At 48.7% G+C, this 24,669-nt stretch overlaps 6 protein-coding genes across 6 annotated transcripts; 4 read left to right on the top strand and 2 right to left on the bottom strand.

Annotated features, from left to right (window-relative positions):
* Positions 1–1,599: 1,599 nt before the first annotated feature.
* On the top strand, positions 1,600–2,355 carry LOC134601832 (histone H1B-like). Its single transcript, XM_063446332.1, has one exon. It carries the CDS (start codon positions 1,600–1,602, stop codon positions 2,353–2,355), a length of 756 nt encoding a protein of 251 aa, XP_063302402.1.
* A 681-nt stretch (positions 2,356–3,036) lies between these two features.
* LOC134601295 (histone H4) lies at positions 3,037–3,421 on the top strand. The gene has a single exon (XM_063445768.1). It carries the CDS (start codon positions 3,049–3,051, stop codon positions 3,358–3,360), a length of 312 nt encoding a protein of 103 aa, XP_063301838.1. The 5' UTR covers positions 3,037–3,048; the 3' UTR covers positions 3,361–3,421.
* Positions 3,422–4,100: 679 nt separating this feature from the next.
* On the bottom strand, positions 4,101–13,317 carry LOC134601294 (histone H3-like; the record flags this gene model as incomplete). The annotated part of the gene is made up of 2 exons (XM_063445767.1): positions 4,101–4,548; positions 13,302–13,317. Coding segments are annotated over 2 exons (441 nt in total), but the record flags the coding sequence as incomplete, so codon positions are not given.
* LOC134601293 (histone H2A type 2-C) lies at positions 5,497–5,906 on the bottom strand. The gene has a single exon (XM_063445765.1). It carries the CDS (start codon positions 5,899–5,901, stop codon positions 5,512–5,514), a length of 390 nt encoding a protein of 129 aa, XP_063301835.1. The 5' UTR covers positions 5,902–5,906; the 3' UTR covers positions 5,497–5,511.
* LOC134601292 (histone H2B-like) lies at positions 6,173–6,616 on the top strand. Its single transcript, XM_063445764.1, has one exon. It carries the CDS (start codon positions 6,186–6,188, stop codon positions 6,564–6,566), a length of 381 nt encoding a protein of 126 aa, XP_063301834.1. The 5' UTR covers positions 6,173–6,185; the 3' UTR covers positions 6,567–6,616.
* A 2,997-nt stretch (positions 13,318–16,314) lies between the features above and the next one.
* Positions 16,315–16,721, top strand: LOC134601831 (histone H2B-like). Its single transcript, XM_063446331.1, has one exon. It carries the CDS (start codon positions 16,315–16,317, stop codon positions 16,693–16,695), a length of 381 nt encoding a protein of 126 aa, XP_063302401.1. The 3' UTR covers positions 16,696–16,721.
* Positions 16,722–24,669: the final 7,948 nt, after the last annotated feature.

The raw sequence follows: 24,669 nt of genomic DNA, 5'->3' as shown, positions 1-24,669 counted from the left end.
ACAGACCCCCCAATATAATGCACATAAACACCCACCGTCCCACCATAATTCACCCTCAATCTTGGATGGCTGAGAGTGTTGGGAGCAGGGAGAGGCTTTAATCTGATGATGAGTCCGCGCATGCGCAGTATAGGGGTAGGGAGATTTCACAGGGCTAATAGCCATCAAATTTCCCTACCCCTATACTGCGCATGCGCGGTTTGTGAAGCGCTCCCTTGCAACTTGTGCGCACGCGCGCTGTACCTCCGACGGGAGTACTTTGTCGCGCGTGCGCACTGTTGCATTCATTTCCCCTACCCCGTGAAAAATCCCTACCTATTTGGTGTGCGCTTGCGCGGCGGCGCACACCCTCCTCCTCCATTGGATGAGGGTCACTTCCGGTGCGGCTGCGTCACCGGAAGTGACGAGGGTAGGGAATTTTCACGGGGTAGGGTTTTTTGATAGAACACGGGCAACCAGGCTCCTCCAATACAATGTGGCGAGATTGGTTTCGTCACATGTGCATACAGTGCCCATCCAAGCACCTGACCGCTAAACTGATTATCTCCCAAATACAAAGTACTTAAGACAAAAACACCCCCATAATACAATAAAACCACACAGGCACCCCACATATCATACAACCCTGGATAGCTCTCATCCGAATTGGTAAAATAGTGCCAGGATCCATGAAAAAATGTTGAATCGCCACCGGGTTACATTTTGACTGGCCGCACACGAGGGCCAAGCCCAAAATAGTTCCAGCATAATTGTGTCTTGGGCCAATCAAAGAGTGGGAGTTCCTGCAGTCAAATGGAAGGGAGCTCCCCCTGGCTCTCAGGAAGCAATTGCTCCAATAAGTCTGAACCTTCCCTCCAAAAAGCGCTCTACTGGCAGGTCGGCAAGGGGGTCATCACACTACCTCAAGATGACCAAGGGACGCAAATTCACAGAGCAGAGTTTCCTTCCAGAGTATATATAACTGGTTTTAGTTGCTGTTAGACTCAGAGGATAATGAATAAATAGATAGAATAAAGATTATGCAAATTAAATATCAACTATATGCTATGATCTTACTACATACTGCCTGAGTTTACTGTCTGAACAAACGAGGTGCAACATCCCTCTTCTCTGTTTCTTTATGACATGAGCTACAACACACCTTGATAACACAGGTCCCTTCCCTTCCCTGAATAAGAGTGAGAAAGAAAGCCTTCAAATATATCATTTAAATAGTTCTGGAAATAATGTTTCTGGAGAACATCAAGCTGATCACAAACGAGTTGTGTCTGCTTTCCCCAGCTCTACTACATTGTGACAGCCCTCGGGAGCCATGAGACTGCTAATAAACTCTAGATAAGATAGTTTAGTACATTTCACGATGGATGACATCGACATCCGTTCTCTTATTTCAGTAAAATCTATTAGTTGTATCCACTCGGAAACACAGAGTGAGAGCAGTGTGTGAAAAGCAGGAGAAGGGAAAGTGAAGGGTGTGTCATAAGACTGTATCCAATCAGAGCGCGCTTAGATCAGCCTATAGGATGCCAGCTTGAGATCTATAAATGAGAGCCGGCTGTGAACGGAATTATTGACTGATCGGTATAGTGAATAGTGATCATGGCTGAAACTGCTCCTGCTGCCGCTCCTGCGGTTGAAATCGATTCTAAGAAGAAGCAGCCGAAGAAGGCATCCAGCGCCAAGAAAGCTGCCAAGCCGTCCGGTCCCAGCGTGTCCGAGCTCCTTGTTAAAGCTGTGTCCGCCTCTAAAGAGCGCAGCGGGGTGTCCCTGGCAGCCCTGAAGAAGGCTTTGACCGCCGCTGGTTACGATGTGGAGAAGAATAACAGCCGCCTCAAGCTGGCTCTCAAGGGCTTGGTGACTAAAGAGACTCTCGTCCAGGTCAAAGGTAGCGGAGCCTCCGGCTCCTTCAAGCTCAACAAGAAGCAGGCGGAGAGCAAAGACAAGGCTGCAAAGCCCAAGAAGGCACCGGCTAAAGTCAAGAAGCCCGCCCCAAAGAAAGCCTCCAAGTCTCCGGCTAAAGTGAAGAAGGTAGCCGCGAAGAGCCCGAAGAAGGCCAAGAAGCCGGCAGCCTCCGCTAAAAAAGTCACCAAGAGCCCCAAGAAAGTCAAAGCCGCCAAGCCCAAGAAGGCAGTGAAGAGTCCGGCTAAAAAAGCAACAAAGAGCCCGGCTAAAAAGGCAGCCAAGCCCAAAGCCGCTAAGAGTCCAGCAAAGGCTAAAAAGGCAGCTCCCAAGAAAAAAGAAGCCCTGCTCGTATCTTGTTTTAATTTATATTTAAAAGTCCAAACGGCTCTTCTAAGAGCCACCACCTTGTCCTTTAAGAGCTATATTTGTGATAGGCACGTGTTTATTTTATAGAATGTCACACACACCATTTCTCATTCGTAAAGCAGGATCTAGTGCTAGAAAATACCTCGTTGGGATGTAAATAGAAAGTACCTTGTCAGTGCTACTCTTTATAAAATGTTTTTATTATTTTTTTGTGGGAAGTTGAAATTCCCTCCTTGCCAAGATATTGTGGGAGATTCATTAAACTGCAAAAGGCCAACTTTAGTCAGAATTGAGTGAGAAACGCATATAATCTATAGAATATCACCATCCAAAGTAGCCATACTGGCTTTATTTCCTGTTCAGTAAGATGATAAAGCAGAGACTAATTAAGGCTGTTGTCGAGCTGAATATTTACATGGTGATAATAAAGGGACTGCCATCGCCCTCTCTCACTTGGGAACCGGGCGCTTATTTAGATGATCAAACCGTAGGAAATAAGTGATACCGTGTGCTGTGAATAAGCCGACTTTCAAAGCAACACTAAATACATGATTTAAAAAAAAAAATCACGATCTTGTTTCATCCTTCGTGTTTACACAACTTTATGTTCAAGAGACAGAACCATTTCAGGAAAGAGGGGGGAAAAAAAAAAATGTGAATGAGGGCGGGACTTAACTCCGCCCCATGTGCTGCAGTTCTCCATTCGGTCCACCCGTGGTGTATATAAGGAGAGCGTTGCAGTGTATCCCGTATCATTGCGGCAGATAGTAAAACAGAACCATGTCTGGCAGAGGTAAAGGCGGAAAGGGTCTCGGGAAAGGCGGCGCTAAGCGGCACAGAAAGGTCCTGCGTGACAACATCCAGGGCATTACCAAGCCTGCAATCCGCCGCCTGGCTCGCAGAGGAGGAGTGAAGCGTATCTCCGGCCTCATCTACGAAGAGACTCGCGGGGTGCTGAAGGTCTTCCTGGAGAATGTTATCCGGGACGCCGTCACCTACACCGAGCATGCCAAGAGGAAGACTGTGACCGCCATGGACGTAGTCTATGCCCTTAAACGCCAGGGCCGCACTCTCTATGGCTTCGGAGGTTAAAACCCTGACTCGGCCTTACCGCATACCCCACTAACCCAAAGGCCCTTTTTAGGGCCACCCACCTTTTCACTGAAAGAGTCAATCTAATCACTTCAACCCTATATCTGACAAACTGCCTTCTACTGCTCAAACACATCGAGTTCTGAGTTTATAACATTCTCCTATGTAGAGTCAATGGTTATTGAGATCGTGTCATTCTCTAGTTACACATCGATTTGTCTGCACAGTTAGCACTCGATTTCTAGTAATTGTAGCGCTATATCACTCAACATTGCGATCTAGTGCAGTGCATTTAGATTAGACAGACTACCAAGATTTTAGAAGTATTGAATATAGTTACTGTTGCTTACATTTTATAACATGCTTGCAGTTTAAAGCCATTTCATTAGAAACATTATGACTAGCTGTATATAAATACACATGTATTCTTTTCCTCTAAGCAAGCCGTAGCAAATATAAAGTACTCCTTTACCTGCTGCCAATTCACATGATCGCTTGTAAATAGAGTAATTCGCTTCTACTGTCTACTAGATGAGTTTATTCACTGAAAATCTGTGAAGGTAAAATAGCCAAGCAGCTACTATAGCTACCCGGGGGGCATTGTTTATAAATTAGAAAAGAAAGAAACTGAATACGTCTAGATATTTAGTGATGTGCAGAGGATACAAAGACCGTGCATATAAAAGTGTTTAAACTCATTCCAGTGCAGATTTGGGGGCTCTTAAAAGAGCCTTTGTGGTGTTTGTGTGAACAAGTTAAGAGTTTAAGCTCTCTCTCCTCGGATCCTACGGGCCAGCTGGATGTCTTTGGGCATGATGGTGACCCTCTTGGCGTGGATGGCACACAAGTTTGTATCCTCAAAGAGACCCACCAGGTAAGCCTCGCTAGCCTCTTGCAGAGCCATGACGGCAGAGCTCTGGAAGCGCAGATCAGTCTTGAAATCCTGAGCGATCTCACGGACAAGGCGCTGGAAAGGCAGCTTGCGGATGAGCAGCTCGGTGGATTTCTGATAACGGCGGATTTCCCGGAGAGCCACAGTTCCCGGCCGGTAACGGTGAGGCTTCTTCACTCCCCCGGTAGCTGGAGCGCTCTTCCTGGCAGCTTTGGTGGCTAGCTGCTTGCGGGGAGCCTTGCCTCCGGTGGATTTGCGGGCGGTCTGCTTAGTTCTGGCCATCGTAACAAAACGAGCGCGAATGAAGTCTGCGCTTACAAGACCGAGCTTTTATAGCCAGGCACGGCGTTTCCATTGGTTCATCAGGTGGGTGGAGTATTCTGATTGGCTGAACACAAATAGTTACTCATTTTAAAATACCCGCTCAAATCAACTGCTTATCCCCTCCCCCTCATTCAAAATACCCGCTCAAATCATCTGCTTCAAAGAAGGGATCTAGTCCTTCAGTGAGTCCTCCTGTCCTGACAGCATTTATTATAGACGCTACTAGTTGATAGGATTGGCAGTGGGCAGTAATGGCCGTATTACTCCCAATAGAATTATTAACTAGTGTGTAGGCTTTACCGAGGGGAGATGGGACATACACCTCTAACACATGCAGAGAGCCCGCTTCTTTACATGGGATTCTTAGTGTGATCACGTCTGATAAAGGACTCACAGTACGCCCAGCCGCCTTATAACCGAGCTACATGAGACAGAGCAGGGAATGTTACCAGGCAGCCACTCATTGAAACAATAATCCCCTTGTGCGGCCGTGAGTCCATGCTGTTGAGGCAGAGCTAACGCATCCAGCAGCCAGAGATCGGATCTGTAGAGCTGAATCTTATCCAAAGTTTCACGCAGCATGTTCAGACAGGGAGGGGGACAACCGTAAGTAAGCGAGATTCTCCCCCCCCCTCCCCCCTTAGCAATAGAGGCTCAGGCACACTATATACACTTGACCCAATGTTTAACTCGATGCTGCTGCACGTATCATGGGTATACATTGATTCTAGCTCGCGTTCTAGAGTTGAAATGTTGTATACAGAATGGGACTGAGTGCAGGACGAGAACGCTTCCTATTTGACTTGTTACACGTTCATGGGGTGTGTGTGAGAGAGTAGATACAGGAAGATGGTTGCGCTCTTTGTGGAGACTGTGGGCGGCTCTTAGAAGAGCCTTTGTGTTTTTAGTCTAGACCGGTGGAGCAGCTGTCCGCTTTACTTGCTCTTTGATTTATGACTTTCGGTTTTCTTGGGCAGCAGCACAGCCTGGATGTTGGGCAAGACACCTCCCTGGGCGATAGTCACTCCTCCCAGCAGTTTGTTGAGCTCTTCGTCGTTACGGACAGCGAGCTGGAGATGGCGGGGAATGATGCGGGTTTTCTTGTTATCTCTGGCGGCATTCCCTGCCAGCTCCAGGATCTCAGCAGTCAGGTACTCCAGCACTGCAGCCAGATAAACGGGGGCACCGGCTCCAACACGCTCTGCATAATTCCCCTTCCTCAGCAGACGGTGGACTCTGCCGACTGGGAACTGAAGACCAGCGCGGGATGAGCGAGTCTTCGCCTTTGCACGGGTCTTTCCTCCTTGCTTTCCACGGCCTGACATGTTGGTTCTAGAATTTCGTTGATAATAAAACCTCACCCCCCTTTACACGGGCTATTTATAGACACACTCTGCTCTGTGATTGGATGGCTTTGCAAGCAGCCAATTAGACACGCGCTGTATAGGATACCAATCAATTGCTGAAACTATGACATCGTTTCGTCACCTGTCTGTGTTGACCAATCCCATCACAGAAAGTGGAAGGGCTTAATTTGCATGGCCTGCCTATAAATAGAGCCGCCGGAGCGCGCAGACAGTCATTGTATTTCCAGCAAACAGCGTAGATCATGCCTGATCCAGCCAAGTCCGCACCAGCCGCCAAGAAAGGCTCTAAGAAAGCCGTGACCAAGACTCAGAAGAAAGATGGCAAGAAGCGTAGGAAGACCAGGAAGGAGAGCTATGCCATCTACGTGTACAAGGTGCTGAAGCAGGTCCACCCCGACACCGGTATCTCCTCCAAGGCCATGGGGATCATGAACTCCTTTGTCAATGATATCTTTGAGCGCATCGCAGGAGAAGCCTCTCGCCTGGCTCACTACAACAAGCGCTCCACCATCACTTCCCGGGAGATCCAGACCGCCGTGCGCCTGCTGCTACCCGGAGAGCTGGCAAAGCACGCCGTGTCCGAGGGCACCAAGGCTGTCACCAAGTACACCAGCGCCAAGTAATGGCATTCTTCTACTTTACTATAAACCCAAAGGCTCTTATAAGAGCCACCCACACTGTCTGTCAGAGCTCTAATCCTCGTGATAAACCCACTAGTATCATCTCTGCTGCTCTCGATATTCACTGTTTAGTGAATCTCGCATATTGCTCAGATTGTCTTGTACCACTAGGTCTGAATTGCCTTCCCCTGCTAGATGGATCTTAAACTGAAATCCGTCTTTAGAAAACCTGCTCCATTCATGGAAACCTGCCCAAATAGACCCCTTACTTAATATTCCTAGATCGTCGGGTAGCAATATAATATATATATATATATATATATATACACTACAATAGTTAAAACTGGCTTTCCATAGACTATGTGCCAAATAAGTGATAAATGTAAGGACTGCTCCTGAAAACAATCAAACCTTAAGCGCTATGACAATACTAACTGTTGAACAGGCTAGTGAGTTACACAGCAGATCGTATCTGGAATGAATCTTCAATTCTGTTTATGAATATAACAAAGTATCTAAGTTTGGGCTCATACATTCTGGATAGCTATTTTGGATTACGTTATCCTACCAGCTAGTACGGTCTTGTGACATACATTTATAGTGATTACCCAGTGAAATTTCCATTTACTAGCAATATTTAGAAGACAATCCATTTCTTGCTATATTGTTTTTTATTTATTTTTATGGGTTGAGATTCTATGTGTGGCAATTCTATATCAGATAAATAGATTGTATGTAGATTGCTCTGGCTTTACGATTAGCCCTTAAAGGAACACTATAGTCGCCTAAATTACTTTAGCTAAATAAAGCAGTTTTAGTGTATAGATCATTCCCCTGCAGTCTCACTGCTCAATTCTCTGTCATCTAGGAGTTAAATCACTTTGTTTCTGTTTATGCAGCCCTAGCCATACCTCCACTGGCTATGATTGACAGAGCCTGCATGAAAGGAACAAAAAAACAAAAAAAAAAAATGTTTTCACTTTCAAACAGATGTAATTTACCTTAAATAATTGTATCTCAATCTCTAAATTGAACTTTAATCACATACAGGAGGCTCTTACAGGGTCTAGCAAGCTATTAACATAGCAGGGGATACGAAAATCTTAATTAAACGGAACTTGCAATAAAGAAAGCCTAAATAGGGCTCTCTTTACAGGAAGTGTTTATGGAAGGCTGTGTAAGTCACATGCAGGGAGGTGTGACTTGACAGGGAGCTACAACAAAACTTGTCTGCAACTCCTAATCGGATCGGGCAACCACCGTGATCCGATAAAACTTTGAACAGAGTGCTCTCACTCCCAGGCAGTGGTGTATCCTGGTTTTGTGCTGCCCTAGGCAGGACAAAACTCAGGCGCCCCCCTCCTCCCCCCCCGCCACCCACACCCAACCCTTCCCTCCACCCCGCATTCTAAATATACACACACACACACACACTAACAGACACACTCACAAACAGACAAACACACAGTCACTAACAGACACAAACTAGCACACACACACACTCACTAACAGACACACACACTCACTAACAGACACACACACAGTCAGACACACACACTAACAGACACACTCACAGGCTAACACACACACACACACACTAACAGACATACAAACACACACACACACACTAACAGACATACACACACATACACACTCACTGACAGACACACACTCACTCATCTCACTCATACTAACACATTTTTATTTTTTTTTAAATTCTTTATTTTTGTTGTGCACAAAAGTAACAAAAAGCCTTGGTGCGCCACAACAGCGACATCAAGAAAAATTGATAGACATTTGCAGTACAAGTCGTGGCATTCGTTTGTCAAGGCACTTTTTTAGATTAATGAGATCAATATTTTGACAGCTTAGGTTCTCGTTTAGTTTAAATGATTTACCAAGATTTAACAAGATGCACACGTCAGGTAGGAATATTCAGAGGAGTGACAAAGAAGGAAGGTGCAAGGTAAGTTATAGGCATAAACAAAGACTCGTTCGACAGATTAGGTCGTCATAGACATTTGGTATGGGTAGCAAGATATGCAATTGTTAACATATAGGTAACCAAGTGTGTCAGGTTTAAGCTATGCTAAAGCAGGTAACAGGTGTGGTGAAACCAACTTCGCCACTGTGAACTGGAGAAGCCTGGTTGCTCGCCTGCTGCCTTTAGATTATGGACCGTCAGCTAAAGGGTTAATTTTGATGTGCAGAAGGATTGATTTCTCCCTTTCTGCACAGCAGTTCGGTAGATTCCATCTACCAAACAAACAGCCGTTTACCAACCTCCCCAGAGCCGTGGGAAGCCGGCCGGCGTTGTTAATGGGCCACCCAGAAGCTGGAGTGTGCCTCCAATTTACCTCCCTGAAGCTGCGGTTAACCGCAGCTTAATTGAATGTTACTGGGCGGCCGCTGTTACACTTAGCGGCCGCTAGGGGGGCGGTGTTCTGGAGCTCCCCGGGCAGTCAACGCTTTTCTGCCCAGCTTTCATGCACCAAAATCGGACACTTTTACGTGCAGGCGCCACTGAACCTCCAGCCCCTGGTTCCAATTCGTATGGATTTGGTGAATGCAGGGAAATTCTGTATTTTATGTTTTATGTGAATGTTTTAACCCAGATAGCAACAGGGCCGGCGCTACCATAAGGCGGCCTTAGGGCGCACCGGCCCTGGGGACGCAAAATCAGGCTGACCGGAAGGAGGGAAGCGCACTGCGCTCCCCTCCAACCGACGACCTATTGTAGCGTGGCCGAGCGCCCGGTTCTGCGGGCGCGCGAGGGAGCACTCTCCCATGTGTGCTTCCTCTTCAGCTCCCTCGCGCGCCGCATACTGATAATGGAGCCGGAAGATGATGTAATCTTACGGCGCCGGCATCCCTACACGGTGCGCGAGGGAGCTGAAGAGGAAGCACACATGGGAGAGTGCTCCCTCGCGTCCGCCTGCCAGCCCGGGAGCCAGCCAGCCTGGGAGTCAGCCAGCCAGGGAGCCAGCCAGCCAGGGAGCCAGCCAGCCAGCCAGGGAGCCAGCCAGCCAGCCAGGGAGCAAGCCAGCCAGCCAGGGAGCCAGCCAGGGAGCCAGCCAGGGAGCCAGCCAGCCAGGGAGGGAGCCAGCCAGGGAGCCAGCCAAGGAGCCAGCCAAGGAGCCCAGGAGCCCAGCAGCACCACTGGACCCCAGGGAATCCCTTCAGCACTCCAAAAAGGTAAGGAGACTGGGGGATTAAATTAATAAAAAAAAACATGTGTTAGTGTGAGTTTTAGTGTGTGTGTTTGTGTCTGCTAGTGAGTGTCAGTGAGTGTCAATGCGTGTGTCTGCTAGTGAGTGTCAGTGAGTGTGTCTGCTAGTGAGTGTCAGTGAGTGTGTCTGCTAGTGAGTGTCAGTGTGTGTGTGTGTCTGCTAGTGAGTGTCAGTGAGTGTCAATGAGTGTCTGCTAGTGAGTGTCAGAGTGAGTGTCAGTGTGTGTGTCTGCTAGTGAGTGTCAGTGAGTGTGTCTGCTAGTGAGTGTCAATGAGTGTCTGCTAGTGAGTGTCAGAGTGAGTGTCAGTGTGTGTGTCTGCTAGTGAGTGTCAGTGAGTGTGTCTGCTAGTGAGTGTCAGTGAGTGTCTGCTAGTGAGTGTCAGTGAGTGTGTCTGCTAGTGTCAGTGTGTGTGTCTGCTAGTGTCAGTGAGTGTGTCTGCTAGTGTCAGTGAGTGTGTCTGCTAATGTCAGTGAGTGTGTCTGCTAGTTTCAGTGAGTGTGTATGCTAGTGTCAGTGAGTGTGTGTCTGCTAGTGAGTGTCAGTGTGTGTCTGCTAGTGAGTGTCAGTGTGTGTCTGCTAGTGAGTGTCAGTGTGTGTCTGCTAGTGTGTCAGTGAGTGTGTCTGCGAGTAAGTGTCAGTGAGTGTGTCTGCTAGTGAGTGTCAGTGAGTGTGTCTGCTAGTGAGTGTCAGTGTGTGTGTCTGCTAATGAGTGTCAATGAGTTTCTGCTAGTGAGTGTCAGTGTGTGTGTCTGCTAGTGTCAGTGTGTGTGTCTGCTAGTGTCAGTGAGTGTGTCTGCTAATGTCAGTGAGTGTGTCCGCTAGTTTCAGTGAGTGTGTCTGCTAGTGTCAGTGAGTGTGTCTGCTAGTGAGTGTCAGTGTGTGTCTGCTAGTGAGTGTCAGTGTGTGTCTGCTAGTGAGTGTCAGTGTGTGTCTGCTAGTGAGTGTCAGTGAGTGTGTCTGCTAGTGTGTCAGTGAGTGTGTCTGCTAGTGTGTCAGTGAGTGTGTCTGCTAGTGAGTGTCAGTAAGTGTGTTACTGTGTGTCTCTTACTGAGTGTGTTTGTGTGTGTATTAGTGAGTGTGTGTTTGTCAGTGAGAGTGTATGTTTTGTAAGTGAGTGTGTATGTATGTCTGTCGCTGAGTGTGTCTGTCAGTAAATGTGTGTGTCTGTTAGCTGGTGTGTATGCATCTGTTCGTGAGAGTGTGTGTGTGTCTTCAGCACTTACCTTTCTCTAGCACCGGACTCCCTTGGCACTGGGGATCCCTCCGCCTCTCAGCTCTGAATGCTCTTGCCGCGCACGCATTCAAACCGCCCATAGGAAAGCATTACTCAATGCTTTCCTATGGACGTTCAGTGTTTTAGAATAGCGGAAGCTCCTCTAGCGGCTGTCAGTGAGACATCCACTATAGGCTGGATTAACCCTCGGTGAAACATAGCAGTTTCTCTGAAACTGCTATGTTTTCAGCTGCAGGGTTAAAACTAGAGGGACCTGACACCCAGACCACTTCATTGAGCTGATGTGATCTGGGTGTCTGTAGTGGTCCTTTAATTGTGTGTGCATCTCCATGCACTGGCGTACATACCACGGTCGCAGGGGTCATAGCCCTGCAACCCCTGCGACCAGGTGCCCGCCACCATGGCCCGCGCAGAGTAAGAGCGAGGGGGGGGGGCACGGATCAATTTGCGCACTGGGGCCCCATGGGTCATGTGTACGCCACTGCACCTACCCTGGTGTCTGCCACAGGCTGTGTGGAGGGGGCGAGGATATGGATGACATCATATCCCTGCTCCCTGTGTACCACACAGCGCGGCTGGCGCCCTGTGATGGGGCTGGGCTGCAGGGCAGGACTCCAAGGAGCCAGACAGCATGCATCCCGGGGACAAGATTTAACTGATGTAAGTATGTAATTGTGTATGTCTCTGTATGTACATATGTATGTGTCCGTATGCCTGTATGTCTCTGTATGTACAAATGTATGTGTCTGTATGCCTGTATGTCTTTGTACGTATGTGTCTGTATGACGGTATGTCTCTGTATGCGTGTATGTCTTTGTATGCCTGTATGTATGTATGTGTCTGTATGCCTGGATGTCTCTGTATGTTTGTTTCTGTATGTATGTATGTATGTATGTACGGTATGCCTCTGTATGTATGTCTATATGCTTGCATGTATGTCTCTGTCTGTGTGTGTATGTCTCTGTATGATTATTTCTGTGTTTGTATGAACCTTATTTTAAATAAAATGCATCTTCGCCTGTGTAACTAAAAATCCTAGCACCGGTCCTGGATAGCATTGCCATGGAGCCTGTTCGTATAATTAAAGACTTTGGCTCCATGGCAATTAAACTGTATTTGGGTGGTCTGGGTGCCATTCACCTAATAATGTGCACTCAGACCTGAGCTATCTGGGGATATGTTACATGTCTGTGTTTTATGTATAAAATGTGTCTTTATGTATTTTAAAGTGATAGTCTGTTTTGTGTCCCCACATGTATAAAGGAGTTTTGCCTTTGTCCTGGGAGATAATTGAATTACTTCACTAATTATCTCCAGGACAGAGAGGAGGAAGCCAGGATGATTGTGGGAAAGTATTGTGGCTGTATGTACTAAAGTGATACATGCCTGTCTGCTGTTTCAGTCTTCCATTTGGTCCCTTAGGGGAGTGTCCACCAAGTGGGAGACCCGCATAAATACTGGGCAGGTAGCCCTCAGTAAACCAGTTCCTGCTTAACCCTCAAAGCGATGTGTCGTCTCGTTCTTTGGGGGAATTGGATTGTATGCTGACTGCCAGGAGTGTAAGCAGATTGTATGCTTTTCCTGTTCGGCTGATTCCAGGGTTCGTGTTTTTGCAGTTCGGGAGTTGGTGAATTTGTACAGTTTGGAATTCGGGAGATTGGTGATTGCTGTAGTTGCTGGTCTATGAAAAAGGGGATTATCGCCTAAACAATTTTTATCCCCTTCTGAGCGAAACGGTCCGTTACACCAGGTCTTCACTAACTATACCCTAAGAACAAGATATGGCGGTATGCCGTGTCACATTCTGCATTTTTATGGTAGTTAAACCAACAAATAATAAACATCTGGATCAAAGCAGTTAAGGCATGTGTTATAAAAATAAAAAAAACATACAAGGCGTGTTACTGCCTTTTCAACCAATAGTAAAACAGTAAAACTGTACAATATCTTCCCAGCTGAAGGGGTCTGGATCTGGGTCTGCGCTTCCCTGCTGAGCCTTCTCACTGGAGTGGAACAGATTTTGGTAGCCCTGTTCCAGCTCCATCTCCTGGGTCACCAGGTGGACCAGGTCTTGCTCAATCTTATGAGTGTCGTCCCAGTCATACCTGCTCTCCCTCCACTCAAAGAGATCCTGGAACCGGGCTTGTGTAGCGCTCCCAAACTCAGGCTCTGCAAAAGTCTCCCATAACAAGCCAGGACCATCAAACTCCTCTCCCTCTGGCTTGTCATGCTCGGCTGTCCAGGGCAGGTACTGTGCAACATACCACCAAAGCGCCTGGTAGGCATCCTCCAGCCACATCTCCTGCCATACTAGGTGTTCCAATTCTCTCACCCATTCCTCCAGGGGCTGCTCTCCCAGGAAGGGCATCCGCAGGGCTACTCGCTTCTGCAACCGCTGCTCTTCCTTGGGGAATCTCCCGTCCTGCTGGTATTCCACAATACCCAGTGCCTGGTACCAGATGCCTTTGCGTACTGCATCTCGGTCATCCATGTCAGCCTCATCGAACTCCACTGCTGGTTCCATGCTGGTGCTGTCAGGGTCGCTGTACTGAGACATGCGTTGCCCTCAAATTGTAAAATCCAGAGCAATGGTGTCTCCTGTAGCTGTCCTTCTGGCTGTAGGAACGATCCCGCCGCTTGCCACCAATTGTAACGGACCGTTTCAGCAGACAAGGGGTTAAAATCTGTTTAGGCGATATGCCCCTTTCTGAGAGACAGGCACAGCTACTGTAAAATCACCAAACCTCACAAATTGGATATAGGTGAATGCATCAAACTCCCCAGATAGCTCAGGTCTGGGTGCACATTATTAGGTGAATGGCACCCAGACCACCCAAATACAGTTTAAGTGCCATGGAGCTAAAGTCTTTAATTATACGAACAGGCTCCATGGCATTGCTATCTGGGTTAAAGGATTCACATAAAACATAAAACACCGAATTTCCCTGTATTCACCAAATCCATACGAATTAGAACCAGGGGCTGGAGGTTCAGCGGTGCCTGCACGTAAAAGTGTCCGATTTTGGTGCATGAAAGCCGGGCAGAAAATCGCTGGCTGCCCGGGGAGATCCAGAACACCGCCACCTAGCGGCCGCAAAGTGTAACAGCAGGCACAAAGTTAACAAGCAATTAAGCTGCGGTTAACCGCAGCTTCAGGGAGGTAAATAGGAGGCACACTCCAGCTCCTGGGTGGCCAATTAACAACGCCGGCCGGCTTCCCACGGCTCTGGGAAGGTTGGTGAACGGCTGTTTGTTCGGTATATGAAATCTACCGAACTGCTGTGCAGAAAGGGAGAAATAAATCCTTCTGCACAGTAAAATTAACCCTTTAGCTGCCGGTCCATAATCCAAAGGCAGCAGGCGGGTGTTCTATCAAAAAACCCTACCCCGTGAAAATTCCCTACCCTCGTCACTTCCGGTGACGCGGCCGCACCGGAAGTGACCCTCATCCAATGGAGGAGGAGGGTGTGCGCCGCCGCGCAGGCGCACAACAACTAGGCTAGGTAGGGATTTTTCACGGGGTAGGGGAAATTAACGCCACAGTGCGCACGCGCGGCAAAGTACTCCCGTCGGAGGTACAGCGCGCGTGCGCACTAGTGGCAAGGGAGAGAGGCTTTAATCCGACGATCAGAGTTTGCGCGTGCGCAGTATAGGGGTAGGGAATTTTGATGGCTATTAGCCCTGTGAGATCTCCCTACCCCTATACTGCGCATGCGCGAACTCTGATCGTCGGATTAAAGCCTCTCCCTGCTCCCAACACTCTCAGCCATCCAAGATTGAGGGTGAATTATGGTGGGACGGTGGGTGTTTATGTGCATTATATTGGGGGGGTCTGCGCAGAATTGGGGGGTCTGTGCAGAATTGGGGGTCTGCACAGACCCCCCAATATAATGCACATAAACACCCACCGTCCCACCATAATTCACCCTCAATCTTGGATGGCTGAGAGTGTTGGGAGCAGGGAGAGGCTTTAATCTGATGATGAGTCCGCGCATACGCAGTATAGGGGTAGGGAGATTTCACAGGGCTAATAGCCATCAAATTTCCCTACCCCTATACTGCGCATGCGCGGTTTGTGAAGCGCTCCCTTGCAACTCGTGCGCACGCGCGCTGTACCTCCGACGGGAGTACTTTGTCGCGCGTGCGCACTGTTGCATTCATTTCCCCTACCCCGTGAAAAATCCCTACCTATTTGGTGTGCGCTTGCGCGGCGGCGCACACCCTCCTCCTCCATTGGATGAGGGTCACTTCCGGTGCGGCTGCGTCACCGGAAGTGACGAGGGTAGGGAATTTTCACGGGGTAGGGTTTTTTGATAGAACACGGGCAACCAGGCTCCTCCAATACAATGTGGCGAGATTGGTTTCGTCACATGTGCATACAGTGCCCATCCAAGCACCTGACCGCTAAACTGATTATCTCCCAAATACAAAGTACTTAAGACAAAAACACCCCCATAATACAATAAAACCACACAGGCACCCCACATATCATACAACCCTGGATAGCTCTCATCCGAATTGGTAAAATAGTGCCAGGATCCATGAAAAAATGTTGAATCGCCACCGGGTTACATTTTGACTGGCCGCACACGAGGGCCAAGCCCAAAATAGTTCCAGCATAATTGTGTCTTGGGCCAATCAAAGAGTGGGAGTTCCTGCAGTCAAATGGAAGGGAGCTCCCCCTGGCTCTCAGGAAGCAATTGCTCCAATGAGTCTGAACCTTCCCTCCAAAAAGCGCTCTACTGGCAGGTCAGCAAGGGGGTCATCACACTACCTTCTTGTTATCTCTGGCGGCATTCCCTGCCAGCTCCAGGATCTCAGCAGTCAGGTACTCCAGCACTGCAGCCAGATAAACGGGGGCACCGGCTCCAACAAGCTCTGCATAATTCCCCTTCCTCAGCAGACGGTGGACTCTGCCGACTGGGAACTGAAGACCAGCGCGGGATGAGCGAGTCTTCGCCTTTGCACGGGTCTTTCCTCCTTGCTTTCCACGGCCTGACATGTTGGTTCTAGAATTTCGCTGATAATAAAACCTCACCCCCCTTTACACGGGCTATTTATAGACACACTCTGCTCTGTGATTGGATGGCTTTGCAAGCAGCCAATTAGACACGCGCTGTACAGGATACCAATCAATTGCTGAAACTATGACATCGTTTCGTCACCTGTCTGTGTTGACCAATCCCATCACAGAAAGTGGAAGGGCTTAATTTGCATGGCCTGCCTATAAATAGAGCCGGCGGAGCGCGCAGACCGTCATTGTATTTCCAGCAAACAGCGTAGATCATGCCTGATCCAGCCAAGTCCGCATCAGCCGCCAAGAAAGGCTCTAAGAAAGCCGTGACCAAGACTCAGAAGAAAGATGGCAAGAAGTGTAGGAAGACCAGGAAGGAGAGCTATGCCATCTACGTGTACAAGGTGCTGAAACAGGTCCACCCCGACACCGGTATCTCCTCCAAGGCCATGGGGATCATGAACTCCTTTGTCAATGATATCTTTGAGCGCATCGCAGGAGAAGCCTCTCGCCTGGCTCACTACAACAAGCGCTCCACCATCACTTCCCGGGAGATCCAGACCGCCGTGCGCCTGCTGCTACCCGGAGAGCTGGCAAAGCACGCCGTGTCCGAGGGCACCAAGGCTGTCACCAAGTACACCAGCGCCAAGTAATGGCATTCTTCTACTTTACTATAAACCCAAAGGCTCTTATAAGAGCCACCCACACTGTCTGTCAGAGCTCTAATCCTCGTGATAAACCCACTAGTATAATCTCTGTTGCTCTCGGTATTCACTGTTTAGTGAATCTCACATATTGCTCAGATTGTCTTGTACCACTAGGTCTGAATTGCCTTCCCCTGCTAGATGGATCTTAAACTGAAATCCGTCTTTAGAAAACCTGCTCCATTCATGGAAACCTGCCCAAATAGACCCCTTACTTAATATTCCTAGATCGTCGGGTAGCAATATAAAATATATATATACACTACAATAGTTAAAACTGGCTTTCCATAGACTATGTGCCAAATAAGTGATAAATGTAAGGACTGCTCCTGAAAACAATCAAACCTTAAGCGCTATGACAATACTAACTGTTGAACAGGCTAGTGAGTTACACAGCAGATCGTATCTGGAATGAATCTTCAATTCTGTTTATGAATATAACAAAGTATCTAAGTTTGGGCTCATACATTCTGGATAGCTATTTTGGATTACGTTATCCTACCAGCTAGTACGGTCTTGTGACCTATATTTATAGTGATTACCCAGTGAAATTTCCATTTACTAGCAATATTTAGAAGACAATCCATTTCTTGCTATATTGTTTTTTATTTATTTTTATGGGTTGAGATTCTATGTGTGGCAATTCTATATCAGATAAATAGATTGTATGTAGATTGCTCTGGCTTTACGATTAGCCCTTAAAGGAACACTATAGTCGCCTAAATTACTTTAGCTAAATAAAGCAGTTTTAGTGTATAGATCATTCCCCTGCAGTCTCACTGCTCAATTCTCTGTCATCTAGGAGTTAAATCACTTTGTTTCTGTTTATGCAGCCCTAGCCATACCTCCACTGGCTATGATTGACAGAGCCTGCATGAAAGGAAAAAACAAAACAAAAAAAAAACTGTTTTCACTTTCATACAGATGTAATTTACCTTAAATAATTGTATCTCAATCTCTAAATTGAACTTTAATCACATACAGGAGGCTCTTACAGGGTCTAGCAAGCTATTAACATAGCAGGGGATACGAAAATCTTAATTAAACAGAACTTGCAATAAAGAAAGCCTAAATAGGGCTCTCTTTACAGGAAGTGTTTATGGAAGGCTGTACAAGTCACATGCAGGGAGGTGTGACTTGACAGGGAGCTACAACAAAACTTGTCTGCAACTCCTAATCGGATCGGGCAACCACCGTGATCCGATAAAACTTTGAACAGAGTGCTCTCACTCCCAGGCAGTGGTGTATCCTGGTTTTGTGCTGCCCTAGGCAGGACAAAACTCAGGCGCCCCCCTCCTCCCCCCCGCCACCCACACCCAACCCTTCCCTCCGCCCCGCATTCTAAATATACACACACACATTCACTAACAGACACACTCACAAACAGACAAACACACAGTCACTAACAGACACAAACTAGCACACACAGTTCGTTCTGTCTTGGTACGGCTGTTGTTGTTCTTAGTGAGGCGTCGGGTCTCCGCTAGTAGGGCGGTCTCTCTGTGGGGCCGGGAGGGTAGTTGGCGGTATATGCTGGGGCCACCCCTGGGGTCTTTCGTGTGGGTTCTCGTGGCTTGCTCTCCGACTTGTTCTCAGGCTCCAGGGGCCATGCTAGTTTCCCCAGTTGCTCCCAAAAGGAGTCAAAGATGCGGGAGAGCTTGCGCTCTGTGTCCCGACTGGCCTCGTGAAGGGCTGAGGCATGTTTTGCTGTCCGCCATTTTGTCAGCCTTGTCCGCAGCCTCCTCACCGTGCGGTTGTTTCGTCCGCTCATCTCCTTTCAAGGGAACCGAGAGGGATCGGACCGGGATGCTTATTTTAGCTGGTGTATAGTGCCAGCGTGAGATACGTTTGTAATTACTTTCTCTAACCCTTAGTGATGTTGATGATTTATGCGCTGTCTTGAAGATTGAACTCCACTGGAGGGAAGTAAAGTCCCTGTGGAGTTCTGTCTCCCATTTGTTAGTGTAGTTCGGGAGCTTCGCTTCCTGTGTGTCCCTAATTAGTGTGTACATGGAGGAGAGGAGTTTTTTTTTTTTTTTTTTTTTTTTTAAATTGGGTGAGTGGAGCATAATTGTTCAAATTTTGTCAATTGTCTATCTCCCTTAGGCAGTAATGCGTGAGATTTAATAAATTGGGATAGTTGGAGATAGTGGAAGTGTTGGTTCCCCGTGTAGTTTGAGCTCTGATTCAGTAGAATGATATCTTTAAGTTTCCCTTCAAAGGTAACCTCTCGTAACTGTAGTGGGAAGGAGTCGCATCGGTGGTCATGTAGAAATGCAACGGATCCTCCTCGGAAGTGTGGATTGTGAGTGAACGGATATAAAGGGGATGGGAATGGTGCTATTTCCGTTGATGTTTGCAATTTGTGCCATATCTTCAGTGTAGGTGTAACTGTGGGGTGTGTGATTTGTCGTCTTGCCAAGTGTTGTGGGGTCGGTGGCTTCAACCAGAGGCTTGCATTGAGGGGGGGAATGTCAGGGAACGAGTGTTCAATAGTTACCCATTGATGGGATATACATACAAAGACACATACATACAGACAGACAGACAAAGACAGACACAGACAGACAGACACACACACATACAATATACATACAAAGACACATTATTTAGTTATAAAATATGTTACCAGGAAAGATACATTGAGATTTCTCTCGTTTTCAAGTATGTCCTGGGTCACATACATACAAACAGACAGGCACACATACATAGAGACAGATAGACACATGCATACAAACAAACATACACACATAATATTTAAGTCACCCTCCTGTTTCCTACTTTTTAGGTACAGGAGGGTGACTTTCCTTGGGGTCCAGTGGTGGCTCAGGTTGATAGAAGTCAGAGTTCCCACTCTGACTCCCTGTTCTTCCTCCGTCGCGGGCTCTGTATGTTAGCCGGGAGGAGTGACATGCAGTCACTTCCTCTCAGCATGTAATCTCATCACAGGGGGCCCAGCCGCGCTGTTAAAGTGCCCAGCACTGACCGGGCACCCTGACAATCCATCTCCATCGGGTGGCCCTGACAGCATGGGCCACCCGATGGACACCTTAACATGTGACCCCAGCGGTTTGCTGAGCGGGTCGGGGCCGCAAATGATGATGGCGGGTACCCGGTCGCAGGGGTCTGCAGGGAGGCCGGGCCCCCTGGAGTGACGTGCCCAGTCGCAGCTGCGACCCCTGCTACCGCGCTATGTACTCCAGTGATCTGAGTGATTGTGTGTGTCTGTGAGTGTGTGTGTTTATGTGAGGGAGCCAGTGTGTCTGAGTGATTGTGTGTGTCTGTCAGAGTGTGTCTGTGAGTGAGTGTGTGTTTCTGTCAGTGAATGTGTGTGTGTCTGATTCATTGTGTGTGTCATTGATTGCGTGTGTCTATCAGTGTGTGTCTGTGAGTAAGTCAGTAAATGTGTGTGTCTGTCAGATTGCGTCAAATCAGTGAGTGTGTGTGTATGTCAGTTTATCCGAGAGTGTGTGTCTGTCAGTCAAAATGTGTGTTAGTCTTTAACAGGAAGAGGTGTGGCCTTGACAAGAAGCCATGGGGCAAATTTAAATTAGGGGGTGCTTGAGTTCCGTCATGCCTAGGACAGCACAGATCCAAAATACACCACTGCCTGGATCTGAGCACCTAAGTTGTTCAAATAGCGCTCAGATCCCTGTATTGCAGCCAAATCAACACTGGGGTAAAGTTTTGACCAGCAGCACACGTGGCTTCTGCCCAAAATAGTTCCATAAGAAAAGAGGTAGCGGACAGTCAATGTTCGGGAGTTCTTAGGCAAATTCAAATGAAAGGTTCTCGTGGCTCGTAAAAGAGGTTGCCGTAGGTAAATCTTCGGGAGTTCGTATATGAATTCAAACAAAAGGTTCCACTGGCTGGCAGGGAGCGAATGTTCCCCTTGTTCGGGAGTGTATTTTCCCCCAAACAGCTCTCTTCTGACTTGTGTGTGAGAGAAGCAGGCGACGGTACGATAATCCTGGGGTTCGCAAGTTCAGGTCTCCGTGTTATAGTTCCATGCACTCGATGACCAAATATTGCTGCCTGGAAAGGCAACAGAAATAAATGATCCGCCGCTGGGGAGAGGTGGTAACAATCTCCTCTCCCATACATACTTCCAGTCTTTGCGGAGGGAGACCGACTGTCTCTCCTCCCAATACAGAGTCCTGCTGCTGGGGAAAGGAGACTGGACTCTCTATTCCCTGCTGGATACTCTGCCGCTGGGGACTGGAGACTGGGCTCCCAATTCCCGGCAAATAACACTGCCGCTGGACAATGGAGACTGGGCTCCCAAGTCCCGGCACATCACACTGCCACTGGGGAATGGAGACTGGGCTCCCAATTCCCGAAAAATCACGCTGCCGCTGGGGAGGGAGGACACTGCTCTCCTCTCCCTGTATTTCCCACTGCCTTCCTGGCATACCACTTGCTGCTGGGGGACAGGAACAACTACCTCTGCCCCCTGTAACTCAGCCTGCCGCTGGGGAGGGAGGACGCTGCTCTCCTCTCCCTGCACTTCACATTGCCCTCCTGGCATATCACTCTGCTGCTGGGGGGCAGGAACAGCTACCTCTGCCCCCTGTAACTCAGCCTGCCGCTGGGGAGGGAGGACACTGCTCTCCTCTCCCTGTACTTCACACTGCCTTCCTGGCATATCACTCTGCTGCTGGGGGGCAGGAACAACTACCTCTGCCCCCTGTAACTCAGCCTGCAGCTGGGGAGGGAGGACGCTGCTCTCCTCTCCCTGCACTTCACACTGCCGCTGGGGAATGGAGACTGGGCTCCCAATTCCCTGCAGGACCGGTGGAGAGACCTCGGTCCCATCTCCACTGGCCACCTGGTGTTCTACCCAGTAAAACTGTACAATATCTTCCCAGCTGAAGGGGTCTGGATCTGGGTCTGCGCTTCCCTGCTGAGCCTTCTCACTGGAGTGGAACAGATTTTGGTAGCCCTGTTCCAGCTCCATCTCCCGGGTCACCAGGTGGACCAGGTCTTGCTCAATCTTATGAGTGTCGTCCCAGTCATACCTGCTCTCCCTCCACTCAAAGAGATCCTGGAACCGGGCTTGTGTAGCGCTCCCAAACTCAGGCTCTGCAAAAGTCTCCCATAACAAGCCAGGACCATCAAACTCCTCTCCCTCTGGCTTGTCATGCTCGGCTGTCCAGGGCAGGTACTGTGCAACATACCACCAAAGCGCCTGGTAGGCATCCTCCAGCCACATCTCCTGCCATACTAGGTGTTCCAATTCTCTCACCCATTCCTCCAGGGGCTGCTCTCCCAGGAAGGGCATCCGCAGGGCTACTCGCTTCTGCAACCGCTGCTCTTCCTTGGGGAATCTCCCGTCCTGCTGGTATTCCACAATACCCAGTGCCTGGTACCAGATGCCTTTGCGTACTGCATCTCGGTCATCCATGTCAGCCTCATCGAACTCCACTGCTGGTTCCATGCTGGTGCTGTCAGGGTCGCTGTACTGAGACATGCGTTGCCCTCAAATTGTAAAATCCAGAGCAATGGTGTCTCCTGTAGCTGTCCTTCTGGCTGTAGGAACGATCCCGCCGCTTGCCACCAATTGTAACGGACCGTTTCAGCAGACAAGGGGTTAAAATCTGTTTAGGCGATATGCCCCTTTCTGAGAGACAGGCACAGCTACTGTAAAATCACCAAACCTCACAAATTGGATATAGGTGAATGCATCAAACTCCCGAACTACATACAAGGGAATAAGGTAGCACTCCAAACTGGAACCTCACGAATAGTTGCTAGCAGACGAACAGGAAAAGCATATATCAGCTTACACTCCTAGCAATCAATCTCCAACAGCATACAGTGAATCCCCCCAAGAACGAGACAAGGCTTCGTGTTGAGGGTCAAGCAGTGGTCTGTTTATTCAGGGCTACCTGCCCCTGTATTTATGCAGGTCTCCCACCTGGTGGACACTCCCCTAGGGGACCAGATGGAAGACTGTAACAGCAGACAGACATGTATCATTTTCGTACACTCAGCCACAATACTTTCCCACAATGCATCCTGGTTTCCTCCTCTCTGTCCTGGAGATAATTAATGAAGTAATTCAATTATCTCCCAGGACAAAGGCAAGACTCCATTATGCACGTGGTGACACAGAAACAGACTATCACTTTAAAATACATAAAGACACATTTTATACACAAAACACAGACATGTAACATATCCCCAGTGCACATTATTAGGTGAATGGCACCCAGACCACCCGAATACAGTTTAAGTGCCATGGAGCTAAAGTCTTTAATTATACGAACAGGCTCCATGGCATTGCTATCTGGGTTAAAGGATTCACATAAAACATAAAACACTGAATTTCCCTGCATTCACCAAATCCATACGAATTAGAACCAGGGTCTGGAGGTTCAGCGGTGCCTGCACGTAAAAGTGTCCGATTTTGGTGCATGAAAGCCGTGCAGAAAAGCGCTGGCTGCCCGGGGAGCTCCAGAACACCGCCACCTAGCGGCCGCAAAGTGTAACAGCAGGCACAAAGTTAACAAGCAATTAAGCTGCGGTTAACCGCAGCTTCAGGGAGGTAAATAGGAGGCACACTCCAGCTCCTGGGTGGCCAATTAACAACGCCGGCCGGTGTTCTATCAGATCTCTATACCTTGTCAGAATGCTATACCGGAAGTGACGCAGCCGCACCGGAAGTGACGAGGCCGCACCGGAATTGACGTTTCGGAGCTGGAGGAGGAGGAGCGCCTGCGCAGAAGAACAGGTAGGTGAAAATTTCACACAGATCGGGAGCGAAGGCCACCTAATGCGCATGCGCGAAACCCACACTGCGCCTGCGCAAGTAGCTACAAGGGAGGGGGGATGGAGGGGATTTAACGTGCCAGTGCGCACGCGCGCCTAAGTACTCCCGTCGGGCACAGACAGCGGGATACAGCGCGCGTGCGCACCAGCGGGCAGGGAGATCGATTCAGCCGAACATTCATCCGATCTCCCTGCCCCACACTGCGCACGCGCCCACCAAGCCAGGACAGCCTCGGACACCGCGCATGCGCACTAAGGGGGTATAGAAATCTGATGGCCATATCTTCTTCTAAGAAATCTCCTACCCCCTGAGTGCGCATGCGCAGTGTCTGCACTGTATCCTGACATCTCTCAGGTAAGCCTCGCTCACAACACTCTCAGCCATCAGGGGGGACTGTGCTGTATGGAGGGGGTGTATGTACAGTATTGGGGGGTCTGTACAGTGGTGGGGGGGGGTCTGTACAGTGTGGGGGGGTCTGTACAGTTTGGGGGGGTCTGGACAGTATTGGGGGGTCTGGACAGTATGGGGGGGTCTGGACAGTATTGGGGGGTCTGGACAGTATTGGGGGGGTTCTGTACTGTATGGGGGGGTGTAACGGATCACCTGGCACCCCGACTGGGTACCTCCGTTAATGGATGCTCCTAGTGCTTCCTGAGGACTCCAAGCCCTCTGGCAGACACCACAATCACCGAATCCGGGAAACCTTTTAAATTCTCCCAAGCATATGAATGCCGTAGACCATTGAATAGGAACCATACGAATAGGCTTGTACTCCTAGCAGTCAACTGGAACAGCATGCCATAAATCCTTCCCCCCAATAATGAGACGACACATCACTTTGAGGGTAAAACAGGAACTCTGGACTGGCTCATCCAGCCTGGCTTTTATTACACTAATCAACATACAGGCCACACCCAGGGGGAGGCATAAAATAACCAATCACATACATGGTTCAGCCCACACATCCCCTCCCCTCAGATAACATTAAACTCAATTATCCGGTACACTTTTTCAGCCAAGTTCTGGATGTACCCCAAAACCCGGGGGTACACCTTTAAATCCAGCATCGCTGGATAGCCCTTATTCAGGGGGACAACATATCCAAAATTCAAGTAATTCGGATGAATGGTTCGGGAGATATGAGGTTCCAA

Source organism: Pelobates fuscus, chromosome 3 (genome assembly GCF_036172605.1).
Source record: "Pelobates fuscus isolate aPelFus1 chromosome 3, aPelFus1.pri, whole genome shotgun sequence".
In the NCBI taxonomy this organism is placed as follows: domain Eukaryota; kingdom Metazoa; phylum Chordata; class Amphibia; order Anura; family Pelobatidae; genus Pelobates; species Pelobates fuscus.
This window is presented reverse-complemented; position numbering and strand designations above follow the sequence as displayed.

Excerpts from the sequence above, each read along its gene's own strand:
- LOC134601292 (XM_063445764.1), top strand. The coding sequence starts at position 6,186 with ATGCCTGATCCAGCCAAGTCCGCACCAGCCGCCAAGAAAGGCTCTAAG.
- LOC134601293 (XM_063445765.1), bottom strand. The coding sequence starts at position 5,901 with ATGTCAGGCCGTGGAAAGCAAGGAGGAAAGACCCGTGCAAAGGCGAAG.
- LOC134601832 (XM_063446332.1), top strand. The coding sequence starts at position 1,600 with ATGGCTGAAACTGCTCCTGCTGCCGCTCCTGCGGTTGAAATCGATTCT.
- LOC134601295 (XM_063445768.1), top strand. The coding sequence starts at position 3,049 with ATGTCTGGCAGAGGTAAAGGCGGAAAGGGTCTCGGGAAAGGCGGCGCT.
- LOC134601831 (XM_063446331.1), top strand. The coding sequence starts at position 16,315 with ATGCCTGATCCAGCCAAGTCCGCATCAGCCGCCAAGAAAGGCTCTAAG.